The 19176-nt window shown below is 37.5% G+C and overlaps 1 protein-coding gene across 2 annotated transcripts in view; it reads right to left on the bottom strand.

Moving 5' to 3' along the window:
* The window catches only part of fubp3 (far upstream element (FUSE) binding protein 3), a 98164-nt gene that overhangs the window by 18437 nt on the left and 60551 nt on the right, over positions 1 to 19176 (bottom strand). For both annotated transcript variants that reach the window (XM_028808544.2, XM_028808545.2), the window contains exons 6-12: positions 18917 to 18974; positions 18627 to 18789; positions 17141 to 17239; positions 16805 to 16909; positions 16613 to 16715; positions 15360 to 15460; positions 10217 to 10358 (exon numbers count right to left, since the gene is read on the bottom strand). In XM_028808544.2, coding sequence (XP_028664377.2) covers positions 10217 to 10358; positions 15360 to 15460; positions 16613 to 16715; positions 16805 to 16909; positions 17141 to 17239; positions 18627 to 18789; positions 18917 to 18974 — 771 coding nt within the window. The remainder of the gene's footprint in view (positions 1 to 10216; positions 10359 to 15359; positions 15461 to 16612; positions 16716 to 16804; positions 16910 to 17140; positions 17240 to 18626; positions 18790 to 18916; positions 18975 to 19176) is intronic.

The raw sequence follows: 19176 nt of genomic DNA, 5'->3' as shown, positions 1-19176 counted from the left end.
ACAGTGGAGCCTCAGGTCACGACCGTAATTTGTTCCAAAACTCTGGTCGCAACCCGAAGTAATTTCCCCCATAGAATTGTATGTAAATACAATTAATCCATTCCAGACTGTACGAACTGTATGTCATTTTTTTTTTTTAAAAAGATTTTTAAGCACAAAAATAGTTAATTATACCACAGAATGCACAGTGTAATAGTAAACTAAATGTAAAAACATTGAATAACACTGAGAAAACCTTGAACAGAGAAAACTAGCATTGCAAGAGTTCATGCTACAGCTTTACGAACCGCTAGCTGTAAACACTTTTTTTTTTTTTTTTTATATAATTAGTTTTAAGCACAGGGTAAAAATGAAAATTTGAAAAATTCTTAATTTATACAAAAACTAATCATAAACAACCAAGAAAACTAACCTGGCATGAGACAAGTTCTGGCATGAAGGAAATGAGCAGGAAGCTGGGTGGAGAGGAGATTACAGTGTTGAGGTAGAGTCCCTCTGAGCAATGCACATCTGACCAAGAACAATGTTCTGTACATGAAGAGACTGAACACGTGCAGAAATCATCGGCACGTACGAACCAGAAGGGAAACTGGCTTGTTCGTCACCCGAGTGTGTGGTCATGAACAGATGCAACAGTTTGGCAAACTTTTTGGTCGTAACTCGATTTGTACGTGCTCCAAGACGTTCGTGACCCAAAGTTCCACTGTATTATGTTATAAGTCAGGGGTTCCCAAACTTTTGGACGTCAAGTACCACCTGAGTTTAAGTGAGTTGCGTACCACCCGAATTTTTAACAAAAAAATTAAAAATTGTTGAAAGAGAGGGACAGCTGTAAGGAGGGGAGTTCAGGTCTAAACCGCCTCGAAATCTGAATAAAAGTTAAAGAATTGGAAGTAATTATGCATAAAATGAATGTAAAAATTTGTGCATGTACATAAATTGATAAATTCCACCCCAAAACTAAATCCTGCCTTCGGCCTGTATGTGACGCAGTTACCGAAGACGAAATGGTATCGGCTTTGTGCTTAGATCTAGTGACTACGATGTGATACAGCGGCAGTGCACATATAACAACAAACGCGATCGGTTTCTGTGAGGCAGAGTTACCGAAGACTAAATAGTGTCGGTGTTGTGCTTTCATCTAGTGACCAAAAGCTCAAACAGTGAAGAAGTAGAAGTTGACTTCCACGAAACGGAATTATGGTAGCGTTAAATGAAGTAAATACTGATTCGAATAATAGGTTTTATTTATTCAGATGACGAAATTTCACACCACACTAAATTTGGGAATCCACGTATTATTGTATTTAAACAGTTTCATTGGCTTTTGCTCACAACAGGCTTGTCATAAAGGGTTTTGCACAGATAAATTAAATTTCAGAGACCGCGATGCGTACCACCTGAAAAGGCTATGCATACCACTGCAGCTTGGGAACCACTGTTATAGGCTTTCATGTGGACACTGTGGTTTTGAATACCAGAATAAAATATCCTGGTGCATTTCTCTTAAGGTACACCCCCATTCTGATACAGTCAAAGAACTGAAGTTTTTCTTGGAGTTGTTCTGTCCTGGCAAGTTTAAATAACGAATGCCTTATACTAAGGCATACAAGCTAAAAAATTAGCCTGTTAAACCATTAGCACACTGATAAGTAAAGGAATAAAGGCATCTTCAGCACAACTGATCTTTTTGAAATGGTCACCCCTTAGTCCAGCACCCATAGCCCTTAGAGAGACATTTTACAATATGCAACCAGGTATTTAATGTACCAAAGAAAACAGTTAAAATACAGAAACACCTATGGAAATGTTCCAATGTTTGTGCACGAGCTTTAGGCCAGGCAATTTGGACTCTTTGACCTCATGGGCACCAGAGTAATATCACCTTCAGCAGCAAACATCTGCAGATCTCCTTGGTCTATGAAGTAACTAACCCCTCAAAGATGCAACTGCTGGGCTTGTGAACACTAGACAATAAATATGGAAAACATTACACCACATCTACCTCTCATTTAAAAATGGGCAAAAGAGTAAAGGTCTGCATATGTTTTTTTTTTTTACGTTAGCAAAAAAGTATATACAGAGCTATAAAATCTTATTAAGTAGAAGCTTGGGTATGTGACAGGAGCAACAAGTAATGTGGGAATGGGCTTGAAGTAAAAACAAAAAAATCATCAGATATTTCACTGAACTCCCCTGCTGCCTTCTAAAACTGAGGCGCACAATCAAGCGCCCCCTGACATTACTGCAGCTGATAACGAAACATATTTGGGGGTGTTTGCATCAACGCACAGTACATTGCTACATACAGCAATGCAGACCATCTTCCAAAAGAAAATGCTTATGTAACATCAGAGCATTACACATAGCAATGTTTTGCCACATCTAAGGTAAGGAAACTTGGAAATAGTATCAAGTATTTTTTTTGTAACAAAACTCACAGGACCATTAAAATATTTTGTTAAAAGAGAAATTTTGTTATAACGAATATGAGGAAAATACGTATAGTACTGTGACCGGGGCTGCTGGCGATTCGTCATGTCTAATGGCAGTGGTGCAAGGACAGCTACACAGCTGCTCTGCTGTGTCAGGTAAACACTAAACCAAAGGCAAAGCAATTAGTGGTCCTCTGCAGGATCAGGCTTACCACATAACATGCCTGTCGCACAGTGCTTGACGTTTAACACTGGGCTTTGATAGGCTTTTCCTCGCATTCTCCTGATTGGTCTTCAAGACCGCATCTGCCACAACAGTGAATCTGAGCCCCTGGTGTTGTTCTAATCTGAAGATGGGAGCTAAAGCAGGACGATCGCCCATGCCGCAGCTCCTTACACCTCCTAGTGTGAATAAAGTCTTTGGCTGTACCTGCCTTCTCTATAGAGTAAAGTACCCATATTTTCCTTGAAAATCTAGACCCACCTTCCTATTTCTCGTGCAACTCTAACCCAAGCTTGACATACTTGTATAAAAAAATAGTACTTCTTACACTGCAAAAAATATTTTATTTGAAAATTAGATGTTAGATTTAACCAAGTAGAAATACAGGTATGAATACGGAATGAAAATGTTTTTTTTTTTTTTTTGGTTTTAATAGAACTACAGGTATCAACACAGAATGAAAAACGAGTCTTTGGATTGTATTTTTTTTTTCTAAACAGAAATACAGGTATGAACACAAAATGAAAAGGAGACATTAGATGTTATTTTTTTAATGGAAATACAGATATAAAAATAAAGAATGAAAACGAGTCGTTAGATGAAAACGTTTTCACCACATCATTTTTCTTCATTCCAGAATCAACATTGTTCATTTTTCTTTCAGCGTAAACTGATGTTCTCACTTTTTTTTGTTCATATCAAAGAAAACTTTAAGAAGCTTTATGAAACTCAAACCGTACGGTATCCACATACAACACAACTATCCATTCGGATACTTGGCTGCCTCAGAATGCCTGAGACTAAAAAATTCACAACAGACTGTCACTCTCTTTGAGACAACCGGTTTCAGAGCTCCCAAGACTGAATCGCATTATCTACTTCAGTGGCCATTTTTGGCCAGAAAAAAAAAAGAAAGAAAAAAAAAAAGGAGATTTACATTTTGTTAAAACAAGATTTGTTTAACATGATGTTCTATGAACATTTGTCTGGGCCCAAAAAAAGTATTCATTATTCCCAAAATTTAGTTACGTCGATATTCGCTATAACAAGATTTGACCTGTATACGAAGACAACATAGAATACTGTAACGGTAAATGTCCGAGGTCACGTCAAAGTTTGAAATTGCTCATATAAGACCCTAAGACACAACTCCTATCACTGAAATATGTCAATGAAGTGCATGATCACAAGCCTAATCAGCCGCTGTATGCTCTATGATGCCAAGATCATCATAAATCTGTTTACATATTGAAAACTTTTTCAAACAAGTCTGAACGTTAGTGAAGGTATTTCCTTTACAATGCTATAAGTATGACAGATAGAGAGAACTTCTTGCCCAGTCAGTCAGTCACATATATTTGACATTGTTACACAAATATTTTTTTAAAAAAATGCCAGAGTTTTTGCCATCCAGAATTTTCAGCATTAAGACTTCAAGATATTAAGTGTATGAGGAACTAACAATTTACTGTATCTGACTTGAGAGCTAAACTGGGCCAAAATTAATGATTGAAGAATTTCAGGTTGTAAATGTATGTGAAAAATAGAGTGCAGTTGGTGGTTAAAGAGAAAAAAATCCAATAGGTGTAAACATTTTCCTATTACACATAAATTCTGCAGATGCAGACAAGCTTAAAAAATAAAATAAATTCACTTCATGATACAGCAATGCTGTTGTGACGCATAGCAAATGCCATTGCCCCTCACCCCAAACATCCCTCCTCCATTAAAAATTTAATTTTAAATTGAAAAGGGAAGTTAAAAATGTGAGTCCTGGATGCCAAGTCCCCAACTTTTAAATAAAACGGCAGAACTGAAGTCAACCAGCCACTTTCCTGCACTACTGGGGACTCCGGCAAAATCTGCAATAAGACAGTTTAACAGAGGGCTGATAAATGGCGTGTGTAAGCACAACTTCACACTGACATATTCATTTAAAAATCTGACAAATTGAAGAAAAAAAAAAAAAAAGTGTTTCCCCCTCACACAATGAGCTGCCTGATGCCAAATTGCAGAAACACGAACAGAACAAACAGAAGTCAACTACAAGCAATATAAAAGGGAAGCAATTAAATGGTAAAGAAAATAACGAAAAAATAAATAAAAAGGACCGATTAAAGCGTATCCCCAACCAGTCATGTATCCTCCTGTTTAGTTCAATCACCACCTCCCCCTGCCCAGTTCCCTTTCCTTCATACCCTATCACAAGTTAAAAAGCGCAGCAATGGCTTCAAAAGAGAGCTGGATGTCTGTACATCAATTACATGTTTGTTCACTTCTGGGTGACACTTTCATGACCTCCTCTGACCTTAGCCTGAAAAAAGCTCCTCAAAGAATTCTCCACCCACCACTCACCATCCACTGGATCCAATAGACTGCCCCTAGGCTATTAACCCATTGTAAACCAAATTAACTTTTGCATTAATGATACCATTATGAGGTCTCCAAGAGAAAAGCACTAACTATGCAGGCTTGCAGAGTAAGATTAGAGCAATGAAAAGCTAAAAAGGCCGTCTTCTTTTTTGGGGGGTGTTTATCCAATAGAAAAGAGGCCATCAGAAACAAGGGTATGGAGAGTACAGCATAAAATACAAATAAACTTCCTAAAATGCAGTACTCAGTGCTTGGAATGCATGCTTTCTAATGAATTCAAGTCATTTTTATTCCAGTAGCATACAAGAGCCAGCATAAATAGTTCTGTGGCAATGACTTGCTTAATATGGATGAAAAGTCATGCATTATTGTGTAAACCTATGAAGGTTTTCTAAAGACGTTTGACAGAACAGGAAAGTTTTAAAAATATAAAAAAGGCGAATTTAAAGAACTTGTCACAAGACAAACAAAATTCTGTTTCATAAACTGAGAGAAAGCAAACAAAGCCATGGCGGGACTCTGCAGATGAAAAGTCATCAGTACGGCGACTTCAACTTGTGTGTAAAAAGATGAAAATACAAAACTCTCAAACTTTAATCATGTGCAACACATTTCTATAATAATTGGCTGTTTATTTCCATCAAATCAAATACATATAGTTTCTAAGCAGGTCTCAAATGATACTGGGTAACTGTCACCTTCCTCCCATTAAAATCTCAGCATTAATGCATCTTTGCTTCTTGCATTATTACCAGCAATAGCTTTATTTTCAATTGCAGAAACATAACTTTCAGACAGAGTGGGAAGTTCTAAGAAATGGTACAGTTAACTAGAACAATTCTCTTTCATAATTTTTCAGATATTAAGTTTTGTGGCATACACCACTCAAGAACACCTTGGTAGGAACCTGAACCTGCCAACCTGTGGTTTGTTCAACCGTTCCGAGATGGTCAGCTTCACTAACAATGCATGGCGAGCATACAGACAACCTTGTTTGTATACAGTACCTTTCTATATCAAATGGCACCCAAGGCACTTCACAAGTACAGATTGCTAGGTCAGTTGTTTTTCTTTTATTTTCTGCAGTTGAGTACAGGCAAGTTAGGTGACTTAAGAATCTTACAGTGATTTGGGAGGGAGCAGGAGCTCAGCAATAAGCTTGTAGTTTACAAGCCAGCCTCTCACTCACTGTGCCACATGGCCAGCATAGATGTTAAGAGTATTCTGCTTACCTCCAAGCTACTGGTCAAATGAACAACTTGGGCACTACAGAAAGATGTCAGCTCAACACAGGATTGAGTCCATGGCAGCAGTAATATCAACTACAGTTAACTAATGAGTTCAACCAAGTGTTTCTCTCTACTGCTCAAAAATCCCCAAGTGTTACTGTGTGTAGGGTGGTGTATGCCATGTTCTAGGATCTAGAATATCAAAGGATAGTCGCTAAAGAACAGCAATGGCACCTAGATATACAATAAATCTTTAAGAAGGCTAACAGAATGTTAGGTTATATAGGACCCTGATGTGTAGATTACAATGATGTGATGTTCAAGCTTTATAACATTCTGGTGAGGACCATCTGGAGGTCTGTGTGTAGTTTTGGTCTCCAGGATACAAAAAGGACATAACAGTGCTGGAAAAATTCCAGGGAAGATCGAATAGACCAATCTGAGTGTTGCATGGGATGAGTTATGAGGAAAGATTAAAACAGCCGAGCCTTTTCAGTTTAAGCAAAAGGAGATTAAGAGGAGACATGACTGAAGTCTTAAAATTATGAAGGGAATTTAGTCCAGTGGATCGAGGCTGTGATTTTAAAATAAGTTCATCAAAAACACGGGAACACTTAAGGGTAAATTTCGCACAATCAGTAAGTTTTTTTTTATTTTTTTTTAACCATGGAGTATCACAGACACATGGAATAAGAGACCAAGTAGTACTGTAGAATTAGGACTGCAAGGACTTTCAAAACTCATCGTCATTTTATTTTAGAAGAGATAACTGCATAGAATTGTAAAGCTTTGTTGGGCTCGGTGGACTGTTCTCGTTTAGATGGTACATTTTTATTTTCGAAGGTTAGAACAATTAAACAGCTCAATTCCTCTGTGATGGAAATACAAACAAGTGTTCTAAAGGCATCAATTCATAAAAATAAAAGTAGTGATTCATTCATCTTAGGAGGCAAAGGACAGTGTTAGAATTCTATATAATAAATAAAATTTACACAGAGAAGACAAAAGCTCATTTTAAAAATAAAGCAATACCAAAAGAAAACTTGGCTCAGATAATGCTCATATTGTCCTCCAGAGCTGATAAGCTACTACAAAAGACATTTTTAAAATCACAAGCCACCATATGGCACATTCTGATCACTGCCTGAAGATGGGATCTTGCACCATGTACGAAGGCTGCTCTTGCTCCCCATATAACCACCACTCCCCCACCAAACATAATTCAGGACAGTTCGGGGGTTTGCAGGCACTGACTGCACTCCACATCGTAAAGCAATTAATCAAGCAGCCCAATAGGCTGTGCTGACAGGCCCCAGACCCAGTGCCTGCTCCATCAATATTGCCCTGTTTCTTATGCTAATTCACAGAATGGGACTGAAGCACCAGGGTTTTTTGTTAGTCTCATTCTGCACAGAAGGTTCTTGACATTTCTATTGCTCTGGATTTTATATAGGAGGAACAGCCCAATACCCCCCCCCCCCCACCCCACAAAAGCACACCCCTTTGGATGGTCAATGACTTTTAAATAGCAGGCAATAGAGTGAACATGAATAGCCAATAACCTAATTTGACTCTGTCATCACCTAACTCGACTCCATTGCCTTGAATGCCACTCTCATTAAGCGCAGGGTGAAATCTTCCACATGATTGAGAGCTGTTATTATAAACCTTTAACAATTAATGTCACGTTACTTTCCACATATTATCCCCCTCATTAAGTGCTTTTGGAAGAGAGAATGGCACTTTAAGATTGATTAAAAAAAAAAAAAAGTGAAAGAGAAAAAGCACTTGCTTGACCACCCGCAAGCTGGTGGCCTATTATAAACTTAAAATGAACTTTGTACAGCGCAGCAGGGATTAACTCCTACAGCTGCCTCCTGTGCCCAGGACCTTTACTGTGTGAGGGCCCAAGTCAAAACTATTTTAAAAGGCTTGGCATAAATTTTGAAGACTGAGAAACAACCCCACACATACAAAAATAAAACACTTAAAAGTAAAATTACATGTAGACAACTGATAGGAAAGAGAGATACAATGCTCTGATAATATTTTCCAACTTCCAAGTGACTCCTTTAGCAATATGTTGTCTCTTTGGTGTCACTTTTACTCTATTTGCAGATAACCAAACTTTACATGCTTAATAGTGCTAATTCTGCTATGCATGGCAAAGTTATCATAAACATGCAGAGAATCGCAACCTCCTCAATACTAATGACATTTTAGGATTATGACTCTATAAGCAAAACACCATACCTCTTGCTCTTTATATATACAGTGTGAATGTTATTTTTATGTGCCAATTCATCCATTTTCTGGACTCTCACTGTCAATCACTGGGAATTGCATTAAGTCCAATAGTATCCCACTAGCATCATATGTAAAGCACAAAATGGACCAGTGCGGGATGCCAGTCAACCACATGAAAAGCGCATACCCATGTGGACAGAAACCCTCACTAATTTAGAGCTTCCAATTAAACTCTCTTTTTCAACACTCGTGCAAGCAAGTGTGTGATAGAAAAACCATTCAGATGCAGTGCCAGAATCTGCTACAATCATTTATTGACTAAATTGTGCTGTATTACATTATAAAAAAATGTCTTTATTTTGTGTGTCCATATTACCTCTCTTCTCACTCTCTAGTTTTAACTATAAATAGTGCACATCATTAAAATAAAGTCATAAAAGTCTTAACCCTTTAACCCAAGCCACAGGAAAACAAAGCCTACTATAGCAGAAATGGATGCAAGGCAGTCCCAGCCTTATTCAAGACATTACTCCATTGCAGGACACATCCACTTTGCCACTTGACACAGTTTGGATTTCTAATTAACCTGACACAGGTGCCACTGAACATGTGGGAAGAAAACAGGAGTACACAAAAGAAAATCTGTGTAAACACCAGTAGAAACTGCAAACCCCTTATGCACAAAAGACGACCACAGGAAAGATGACCTGTGAGGCAGAAACACTAACCACTGTGCCATAGAATTGAGAACCCAATTTCAAAATCCATTAATTATAGTGGTCTCACGGGCCCAGAGAGCATAGCTAGTCAGATGCCCATTCTGCCACTTCCACTACATCTTCATTCCATGGTCCAGCTTGACTAGACCTACACATAAGCTGTAAAAATATGACAGTGCTTAAAAACATGGTTTCTTCCATCTACAATTACTGCTTTAATGTGTCTATCATAAACAACTGTTTTCAACAACACAAGGAAAGGCATTTGAAATGACTTACTCAGGACCAAAGGCTGCAGTGAGAGTATGTGGTGGGGAGTGTACTCAAAGCAAATTACAGATCACTTTGATGGGCTTTTATTATCTGTGCTTTATCTGTATATTTGAACTTGCATCAATTACAGTACCTCATTTGAAATTTAAAATAAAAACAAGTTACACAAAAAATGTACAAGTATATTCTTTGAAGTTATGGATAGCACTTGCAGTAACAGTATACATCCGATTCTTCATAAACCAAGTTTCCCCATAAAATTCTCAGAAAAAAGATGAAACAGCTTTAAAAAAAGGTAAATGTAAAAGGATATAAATAACTTGAAATGTCTAACTCCAAAATGACAGAGAGGCACAAATAACAAACAAAATACACCATTGCAGTAAACAACTCATCATAAAAACTGTTTATATAGTGCTTAAGAAAGAATCCTAATATATTAAAAGCAGTGAAACTGAAGAAATAAATTAAATATAATATGGTTGGATGTTGCTTCTAAATGATTGAATGGAAATGCATAAATGAGAGATGTAAAAAATTTTGAAATAGACGAAACATAATGAAAGATGGATGGGCAGAAGTGCATGGAGTGAGTCAAGGTTTAACGGAAGTGAACTCATAGCTAAAAATTATACTAGACTGTTTTGGTCCTGTGTTAAAGTACATAAAATGTAGAAAAAGCAGTATACAAATATTAAAAGACCTGGACAGCGTTACCTTTGCCAATGACTAGGCCACATTTATCCGCAGGTATCGTGTAAGTTACTTCTTGTAGGCCCCCTGTTGTACCAAGACTCCATTCGCCTCGCCCTCTGCCTCTACCCCGAGGACCTCCAGGTCCACCAAAACCATCTCGCTCCTAGAAAGAGAGAGGGAAGGAATATAAAAAACCACAAAGAGAACACAATATGAATACGTAACTCATGTTCAATGTGTTTTCAGTGAAAACTTTTGATTATAATCCAAGGGCATACAACACTACGTAATACAACTGAAAATCATTGCAGCAAGCTTGCCTCAAAAGGGTGCTTGCCATAAGGAAGTCTAAATGTATAAAGAAAAATTCTCACAAAATGACAAGCTAAGGCAGTGAAGAATGATTTAAGTGCATTCATCTTTACATTAGTAACAAAAGTAAACTTTGATAAATAACATTTGATTACATAATACCCAGTGCAATTTTTTTCTGTATCACACATAATGGCTGCAGGCGTAGCCTCTAACGCTCCATGACCCTAACCTAGCATTAAGCCAGTTTAAAAGCCTGTTTGTGTTTTTTTTCTTTTTAACTTTAAGGCTAACTGATTCATCCAAGTCAAATTACTTATATTACTAGGCACAATGGGACTGCTGCTACAAAGAAACCTAAACAATGCAGTTGTGACAATGTTTTTTCCATTCATTTTATTATCTAATGACTTCAACTACCCATTACACTGCTGTACAGAGATTTAGCCTGCTCAACCAGGGGTACTTGCAAGTCATGAATAGTCTCTGGATGACACACCAATTCTTTACAGGATAAACAATCATATATGTTGACTCTCACACAAGACTAAATTAGAGTCACCTATTGAGTTAGGATTATGCCTTTGGACCATAACCTAAGCCTCTAGAAAGGATAAATGATAGAATTCCACAAGAATGAAACAAGAGTGTGCTTTAAGTGATATAGTTAAGACTACAATTTGACCAAAAGGCATTTTCATCTGCTAAAACAAAGGTGGCATATTGGGTTTGAAAAACTCACTGAGTCATCAGTGTGGCTTTGTACATTCTCTCCGTATCTGCATACATTTTCCTCCCACCTCCTCAAAGACATGTGAATTAGATTATTGTCCAACTCTGAGCAACTGCAAGAGCGGATGCATGCATGAGATGGACATTCAATAATTGGCATCGTGTCCAGTGATGACTAAACAAGCTCCTGAATTGGATTAGGCAGGTCTAAGAATACTATACAGTTTTCGGAGATTCACCAATCCTGTGATCTTGCACAAATTCTTGCTAACAAAAATGTGACTACAAAACATGGTGGACAACCATCAAGTAAGACTTGCTGCAATAGTACATGCAATATTTTGCATTACTAATCATAAAAGGAAAAAAAAAAGCATATAAAACCATGGCCGGGAAAATGGGAGCAGCAAGGTTTATGCATCTGGTATTTACGGAAGTGCCAATTTATATCCAACTCATTTCTTTATTGGTCCGGTGTTGACAGTCTTACAGAGAGACAATATAGAGGGCCTCATATTATTGCCATAATTCTGCTAATTAATCTTCCATTTCTTTAGTCCACCACTCTGGAAGAATGAGGCCTGCTACTTCGTTCTCAATCTCACGTGTCACTGGTGCTGATAAGCCTCTTTTTTATCTTTTTTTTTTTTTTATCCACATGGCCACAGATAGGTCCAATTCGACTGCAGGTGTCGCATAATAGTACAGTAATCCCTCCTCGATCGTGGGGGTTGCATTCCAGAACCCCCCGCGAAAGGTGAAAATCCACGAAGTAGAAACCATATGTTTATATGGTTATTTTTATATTGTCATGCTTGGGTCACAGATTTGCACAGAAACACAGGAGGTTGTAGAGAGACAGGAACTTTATTCAAACACTGCAAACAAACATTTGTCTCTTTTTCAAAAGTTTAAACTGTGCTCCATGACAAGACAGAGATGACAGTTCCGTCTCACAATTAAAAGAATGCAAACATATCTTCCTCTTCAAAGGAGTGCGCGTCAGGTGCAGAGAATGTCAGAGAGAGTTAGAGAGAGAAAAGCAAACAAATCAATAGGGCTGTTTGGCTTTTAAGTATGCGAAGCACCGCCGCACAAAGCAGTTGCAAGGAAGGCAGCAGCTCACACCCCCTCCGTCAGGAGCAGAGAATGTCAGAGAGAGAGAGAGAGAGAAAAACAAACAATCAAAAATCAATATGTGCCCTTCGAGCTTTTAAGTATGCGAAGCACCGTGCAGCATGTCACTTCACGAAGCAGCTGCACAGAAGGGAGCAACGTGAAGGTAATCTTTCAGCATTTTTAGACGAGCGTCTGTATCGTCTAGGTGTGCAAACAGCCCCCCCTGCTCACACCCCCTCTGTCAGGAGCAGAGAATGTCAGAGCAAGAGAGAGAGAGAAAAGTAAAAATCAATACGAGCTGTTTGATCTTTTAAATATGCGAAGCACCGTGCAGGAAGCATATCACTTGATAAAGCAGCCATATGTAAGCCCAGCAAAGAAGAGAGCAATGTGAAGGTAATCTTTCAGCGTTTTTTGAGGAGCGGCCATATCCTTCAAGGGGTGTGAAGAGCCCCCGTGCTCACAATATATTTGAGGAGTTTAATAGGTAATACGCGCTCTGGTTGGGTAGCTTCTTAGCCATCTGCCAATAGCATCCCTTGTATGAAATCAACTGGGCAAACCAACTGAAGAAGCATGTACCAGAAATTAAAAGACCCATTGTCCGCAGAAATCCGCGAACCAGCAAAAAATCTGCGATATATATTTAAATATGCTTACATATAAAATCCGTGATAGAGTGAAGCTGCGAAAGTCAAAGAGCGATATAGCGAGGGATTACTGTAGATAAGCGAATTACAGAATCAGACTCCTTAGACAGTAAGGATTTAACTGTGTATGTATGTTTCTTCACAGTCATCCACTCCACCAAATACTACAGAATTTAGAGATTAAAGTATTAAACATTTTTAATGATCTAAAATCTGTTCAAACTGGTTAGTGAGCAAATTAGGAAGGTTAAGAATCATCACTACATACATTACATCGCTATGTTAGAAGAAAAGCACTGTTTAAAAAACTATCTAGGGACACCTTTGTGATTGTCGGAAAGAATTGAATCAAGGCAATTATCCTGTAATCTGTTCTTCGCATTAGGAGGGAAGCTGACCATGCTCCAAATTCTGAGGCCTCCATGTTACTTCTTACATCAGCCTTATACATTTGCATAAACTCTAACATCTTTTATAATTAAATTTAGCCAGAATGAAGTATACGACTAGGTCAGATCATACAGTTATCCCCACTAGTTTTTTTGTGATCAAATTTTTATACAAGTTTACCTAAACTTGTTTTCAGAGAGTTATGGCATTCATTCTTCATTACTGCATTTTCATGGGATGGTTGCAAAAAAAAAAAGGATTTCATTATGAGGGGAAAAAACTCCTAGTTTACACCATGCCCTTTATTTCCTCATAAATGGATGTTTGTCTGGTTGTGACCGATTTCCAAACAGAAGAATTTTTGTGTGTGACGGAGCACCTTGTCAATCACAGTTCAAAATGATTAATCTTTTTTTTTTTTTTTTTTTACTTGCTACCACACAGTAGAACTGTATTCACTGAAACTGACAGACCTAAAATAATACTAGATATTCTAAATTAGTCTTAGCCATTACTTTAAAAGGTTAAAATTCTGAATTTTTAAACCATTTATTTCACTAATTTCCTGCTTTATGAAAAAAACTGTCAAAAAGATCTTACAGTTTAAAAAGCTTTTGTTTTCTATTTCTCCATTTATTATCTTTCAGCTGGCATTTGAAGATTAATTAGCAAAAAATCTCTTCATCTTACTGTCCTTGAGATTTACCACTGACCTCAAGTTTAATTTAAATTTCATTCAATGACCAATTATGAAAAACCGAATGCCATGATTAATTCAGTTAAATAGTATTAAGGCACACTGTTTCAAACACACTTGTACAATATGTCACAAATTAAGTTACATGCATTACTATCACCGAAACAAAGAACTTTTATATTATGAAATAAAAGTATTACATTGGTGCAGACTTTATTTATTTTTTTTAATTTAAACCCACATCATTAAGTGACTCATGAAACAATTCACCCATTTCTTTGAAAAAGGGAAAAGAAGTGTTTCTTCAGATTCGGCTTCTTTAGCTATAAACAAAGGCATAAGAACAACTGGAAGGAAATTCTTTTAATTAGACAATTCTGCTGGCTGTAAATATTCTGAAAATTCAAATGAGGAAAAAGGAAACAGACAGACAGTCTGGTAAATGTTTATTCTTTAAGTCTAAGTGGAATTAAAATTTAGACTTTTATAATTAACTAGTTCTGAAGAAACTGAAAATTTCATCCCCCACATTTATCTTGTACAAGCCCAAACACCATCTTAACAGGCATTATACTGGTTTACTCTTTTCCAGATTTCCTCCAATCACTTTCAATGGTTTTTGCTATCCTTAGGTGTGAAACAGTTTTGACTCATCTGCCACCATATCAGTCCTTTTCTCCTTTGGCCTGACCACTGCTTTGTCAAGCTTATTTAATAAATGACAACCTACCAAAATAACTTTATTGCATTAGAGATTAGAAATAACTAAAACCTCATAAACCAACTAAAATTCCTCCAATATCTTATTTTTAATTAATAAGCCTTCTGTTACATGTCAAGGTTACTTACCTAATTAAGCCTAACACCCACTACATAAAACACAATGATAACTTCTCTTTGGTTTGCACAAGAACAAAAAGTAAATCTTTCAAATCAGAAATGCAGATAGGGAAACTGCTAAGTGTTAATAAAATAGTACTACCTAAAACTTAAGGAACCAATATCTGTAATGCAGATATTTAAAATTGCTCTTCAGACATTAGTAAACCAAAAAGGCAAATATCAGAAAAAACACTGCAGTTAATCACTGTGTTCTTCATTAATTAAGAAAATAAAACTAAAAATGTATTTCTATGAAACTTGTGCCAGCTAGTCAATTGTTTGGATCAGAAGTTTATGTATTGTGCTATACACAAATTGGCCCCCAATTAAGCAGAATAGTTTAATTATGGCTTCACTGCATTATAATCCATCTTTTGGTTACCTGTGCTGTATGGACCAGATCATTAATGAGATGAACAGCATGCTGACATCTTTCTGGCTGTCCCATGACCTGTGCAATTCTTTCTGGGCTTATACCGTCATCTAGGGAAAGGAGATACAAATAAGAAAGCTGGCTTAGAAAGGATACATTCACAATAAGTGTTAAACAAAAACACCTTAATAAGGGAACAATAAAAATTCTACTGCCTGCTAATTTTTTTTTACTAGGAAGACCAAAACAAGTCAGCATGAAAATCTCAAAAGAACAATGTGTACATGCAACAAAACTATTAGACCAATATGCAAGGTTAAAAATGATGGACATAGAAAACAAAGTGAGGAAGGCTATACAGCCAAAATGTTGCATCTTTTAACCTTTAATTTCCATCATTCTTTTTTTCTTTTTAAATATATTGTCGCAGGTTGCTGGGGGAGCGACCCTGCTGGGACGCCACGGAGGACCAGAAGAGGGCTTACGCCTTCCCCAGACCACATGGGGGCGACTGCTCTGGTACCTATGGGGACCACGGGTACAGAGCTTTGAAGCTCAACCCCGTAGGGGCCCATGGTCACCACCTGGGGGCGCCCCAATGCCTTTGGAGCCCTGGACCTCAGCACTTCCGCTACACCTGGAAGTGCTGGGGGTGGGGGGGTGGAAGAGAAGCGGGGACACCCGGAGTGCTTCCGGTTGCGCAGCCGACACTTCCGCCACACTGGGGAATGTCGGTGGAAGATTGTCGGGAATCACCTGGAGCACATCTGGGTGATTATAAAAGGGGCCGCCTCCCTCCGTTCGTTGGCTTGAGTTGGGAGTGGAGAAGGACGTAGCTCGGGAGGAGAGGCAAGGAGGCGGCCTGAAGAGTAATGGCATTTGAGTTGGCCTGGACTTTGGGGGTTGTGGTGCACTTTGCAACTGTAAATATGTATAATAAACGTGTTGTGGGTGACTGGAACGTGTCCGCCTATCTGTGTCCGGGCCGGCTTCCACAATATGAAGTTATGATGTGATTTTAATCTTTCAACATTACCCTTCACAGATCATTGTTAGTATTTTAAGAAGTTTTATTACTTTGTTCATTAAGACGACAGTGTTTCAGTTTTGCTCAGAGTAACATGGCAAACCCAAGATTGGATTTGAACCCTCACTTAAATACAATTTCCTTTGCTACACTCAGGAGGCAAATCTGTTTTCTTTCTAAGTCAATATTACAAGATAAAGCAAAATTACATAAATTTAAAAGCTAATACACGCACCTGGTTTAAACTGAATTCTTACACCAGCATCATTCTGAATCTTTTTGATCATTTCCCCATTTCTCCCAATTACTATTCCAACAGCAAATCGTGGGACAGCAACCTAAAAAAGACAAAAAAGGCAAGAAAAAAAAAAATCAATTTCCCCAGAGGAATTTCTAAAAGATGTAGCAATTGATTATACAAGCTTACATCTAAGCTGCTACCCCCCAATCTTGATCCAAAGTCACTCCGGCCACTTCTGAAATCTCCTTGATCCTTTTCTCGGATCATTTCCATGACCATCTCTCTTGCTTGCTGCAGGTAAAGAGATCAGCATTACCCACCAGATAGGTAAAGTACAAAATGTTCAGTCTTAAGAAATCAGCACTTGTTCCTACCATTAAAGCACAGTGAACCTTAAACTAAGCAAACACAATCCTAAATGCTTAACTGAAGAAGTGTATCTGGCCTTCATTCCCAGCCTTTAAATAAAGTCAGACAGTTATCATTAATTACTGTTTAAAAATACCAGCCATAGATTGATACCTGTACTTTAAAGAGATCTCCAGTCATTCGGAGTGGCTTGTCTGCACCCGTTGGCAATGGGCCATCTTGAATCATGATCATTTTTACACCAGTTCGTTCCTGTAATAAAATGGACATGGCACTCGGTCTTTAGTTTGAGAAAAAGAATAAATGCATGTATCTTGAGTATGTTAACAGCTTATGCACACAATCGGGGTGGGGGGGAACAGTACTAAAAACAAAGAATGGGCAATCAAAAAGATTTCAACCATTGGAAGATTAATTCTTTAGCATCAATGATTCCAATATTAGTCCATAATTAAAACTCTAAAGCTATTTTATACTCTGTCTAGAAATGTTACTTTTTTCCCCCAACTCCAAACTGCACTATCAAGTAGAGGAATTTTAAAAAATGGCACTTTGGGGGGGGGGGGGGAAAGAAATGCAAAGGACACTTGTAAATCTTAAATTTTTAAAGCTGTGTCTAAAAGACCTACCAATTTCCAGCCTCCTTGTAACCTCTATAGATAGAAAACACATGGTAAGGGTTTAAAAAGAGTCCCAAGATCCCTCTGACTCACTAATAATGTTATAACTCAGTTCATAAGGCCTTATAATGCAGCAAGTGTGCAAGTTCTATGCCCTCTGTATTTCTTCAAACTGATCAGAAGGAAGTCTGAGCTTGTAGGTAGAATGAAATCCAGTCTCAACCCCACAGAGGAAAAATGTTGAAGCATTTGTTAAGTGTACATTGAGCAGGAAGGGACAAAGATTTCTGCAGGAGCAGACTCAATATTTTAGATATTTATACTATCAGTCATAAAAACGGTTAAACAAATAACTCATGCAGAGGTTGTTTCGGGGTTAAACTCGAACAAGCGAACTGATCATGCTGAGCAGACATTTTCAAGTTTAAATCTGAAAAGATCAAAACATCTAACTTGCATTGCAAAACTTGCTATCTTGCATTAAATGAAGCTGTACATATAAAATTAAAGAAGGTGCTTTCTGCAGTGCTTTTGTGGACAGTGGGGCATCAGAAGAAGCGAAAAAAAAACCAATTAAAAATACATTTGATGGCTTATTACCTGTTAGAGAGAATCTTTTTAATTTATAAATACAGGTTCACTTAACTGTGCAAGTTTCCTAAACTGTATGTCTGTATGACAATGACTGTGTAAAAATAACTTCAGTGTCAACCCGACAAATCCTTCAAGTTCACACTTAAGATGAAAAAAGTATCTAACATGCACGTTCATTTCTTATGTTAAAAGAGAGGTACAAGAATTTAACTGAGCAGAAAAAATATCTGACAGATAAGCTAATGCATGAAGGCTGTCAGCTAACTAGAAATGAAAATTAAATAAATCAAAATTGTATTTGTTTAGAGCAAACTTCCAAACAAACTATTTGTCACTAATCGTTCTCAAATTAAAAAAGGATGCCCAACTTGAAGTTTCTTTGTGATTTGTGCATAAAATGTTCAAGGATGGGTGTCAGTACCCACCTGTAGCTGTTTTATTGTCTCTCCTCCCTTGCCAATGACCAGTCCCACTTTGCTTGCTGGAATTAAGATTTCCTGAATGGCACTATTTCCATCCATCTCACTGTGGAAACCAGGACCATTTCTACATCGGTCCACGATCTGCCCCAACAGTCGTTTTGCCTGTCTTTTTTTTTTTATTAAAGAAGACAAAATAATTATTTTTAAGCCAAGACATACAATGCTCCAGTGATATTTTAATATTTCCATCCACAGGAGACAAAAAAAAAAAAAAAAACATCAAAAATGCTTACTCTATGTTTTCTGGGGTTCCAGTCAATGTACAAGGCCTCTCTAGCAATCCACTACTATCTGTTAAGGAGAGAAATTAAGATGTTAAAACAGATAAACAGTAATTACATATCAAGAATATACATAATAATCAAAACAATGCATTTACAATAAAACTCAATTACTGTAAGATCTACTGCATTTTGTATTAGTGTTTTACTTTTCCCCTGAAACTTGCAAATGCTGCACATACTATGTGCTAGGTTTAGGAACTTTTAATAGA

This window comes from Erpetoichthys calabaricus, chromosome 9 (genome assembly GCF_900747795.2).
Source record: "Erpetoichthys calabaricus chromosome 9, fErpCal1.3, whole genome shotgun sequence".
Classification (NCBI taxonomy): Eukaryota; Metazoa; Chordata; class Cladistia; order Polypteriformes; family Polypteridae; genus Erpetoichthys; species Erpetoichthys calabaricus.
Note: the sequence above shows the minus strand (reverse complement) of the source record. Positions and strands in the feature narration are given on the sequence as shown.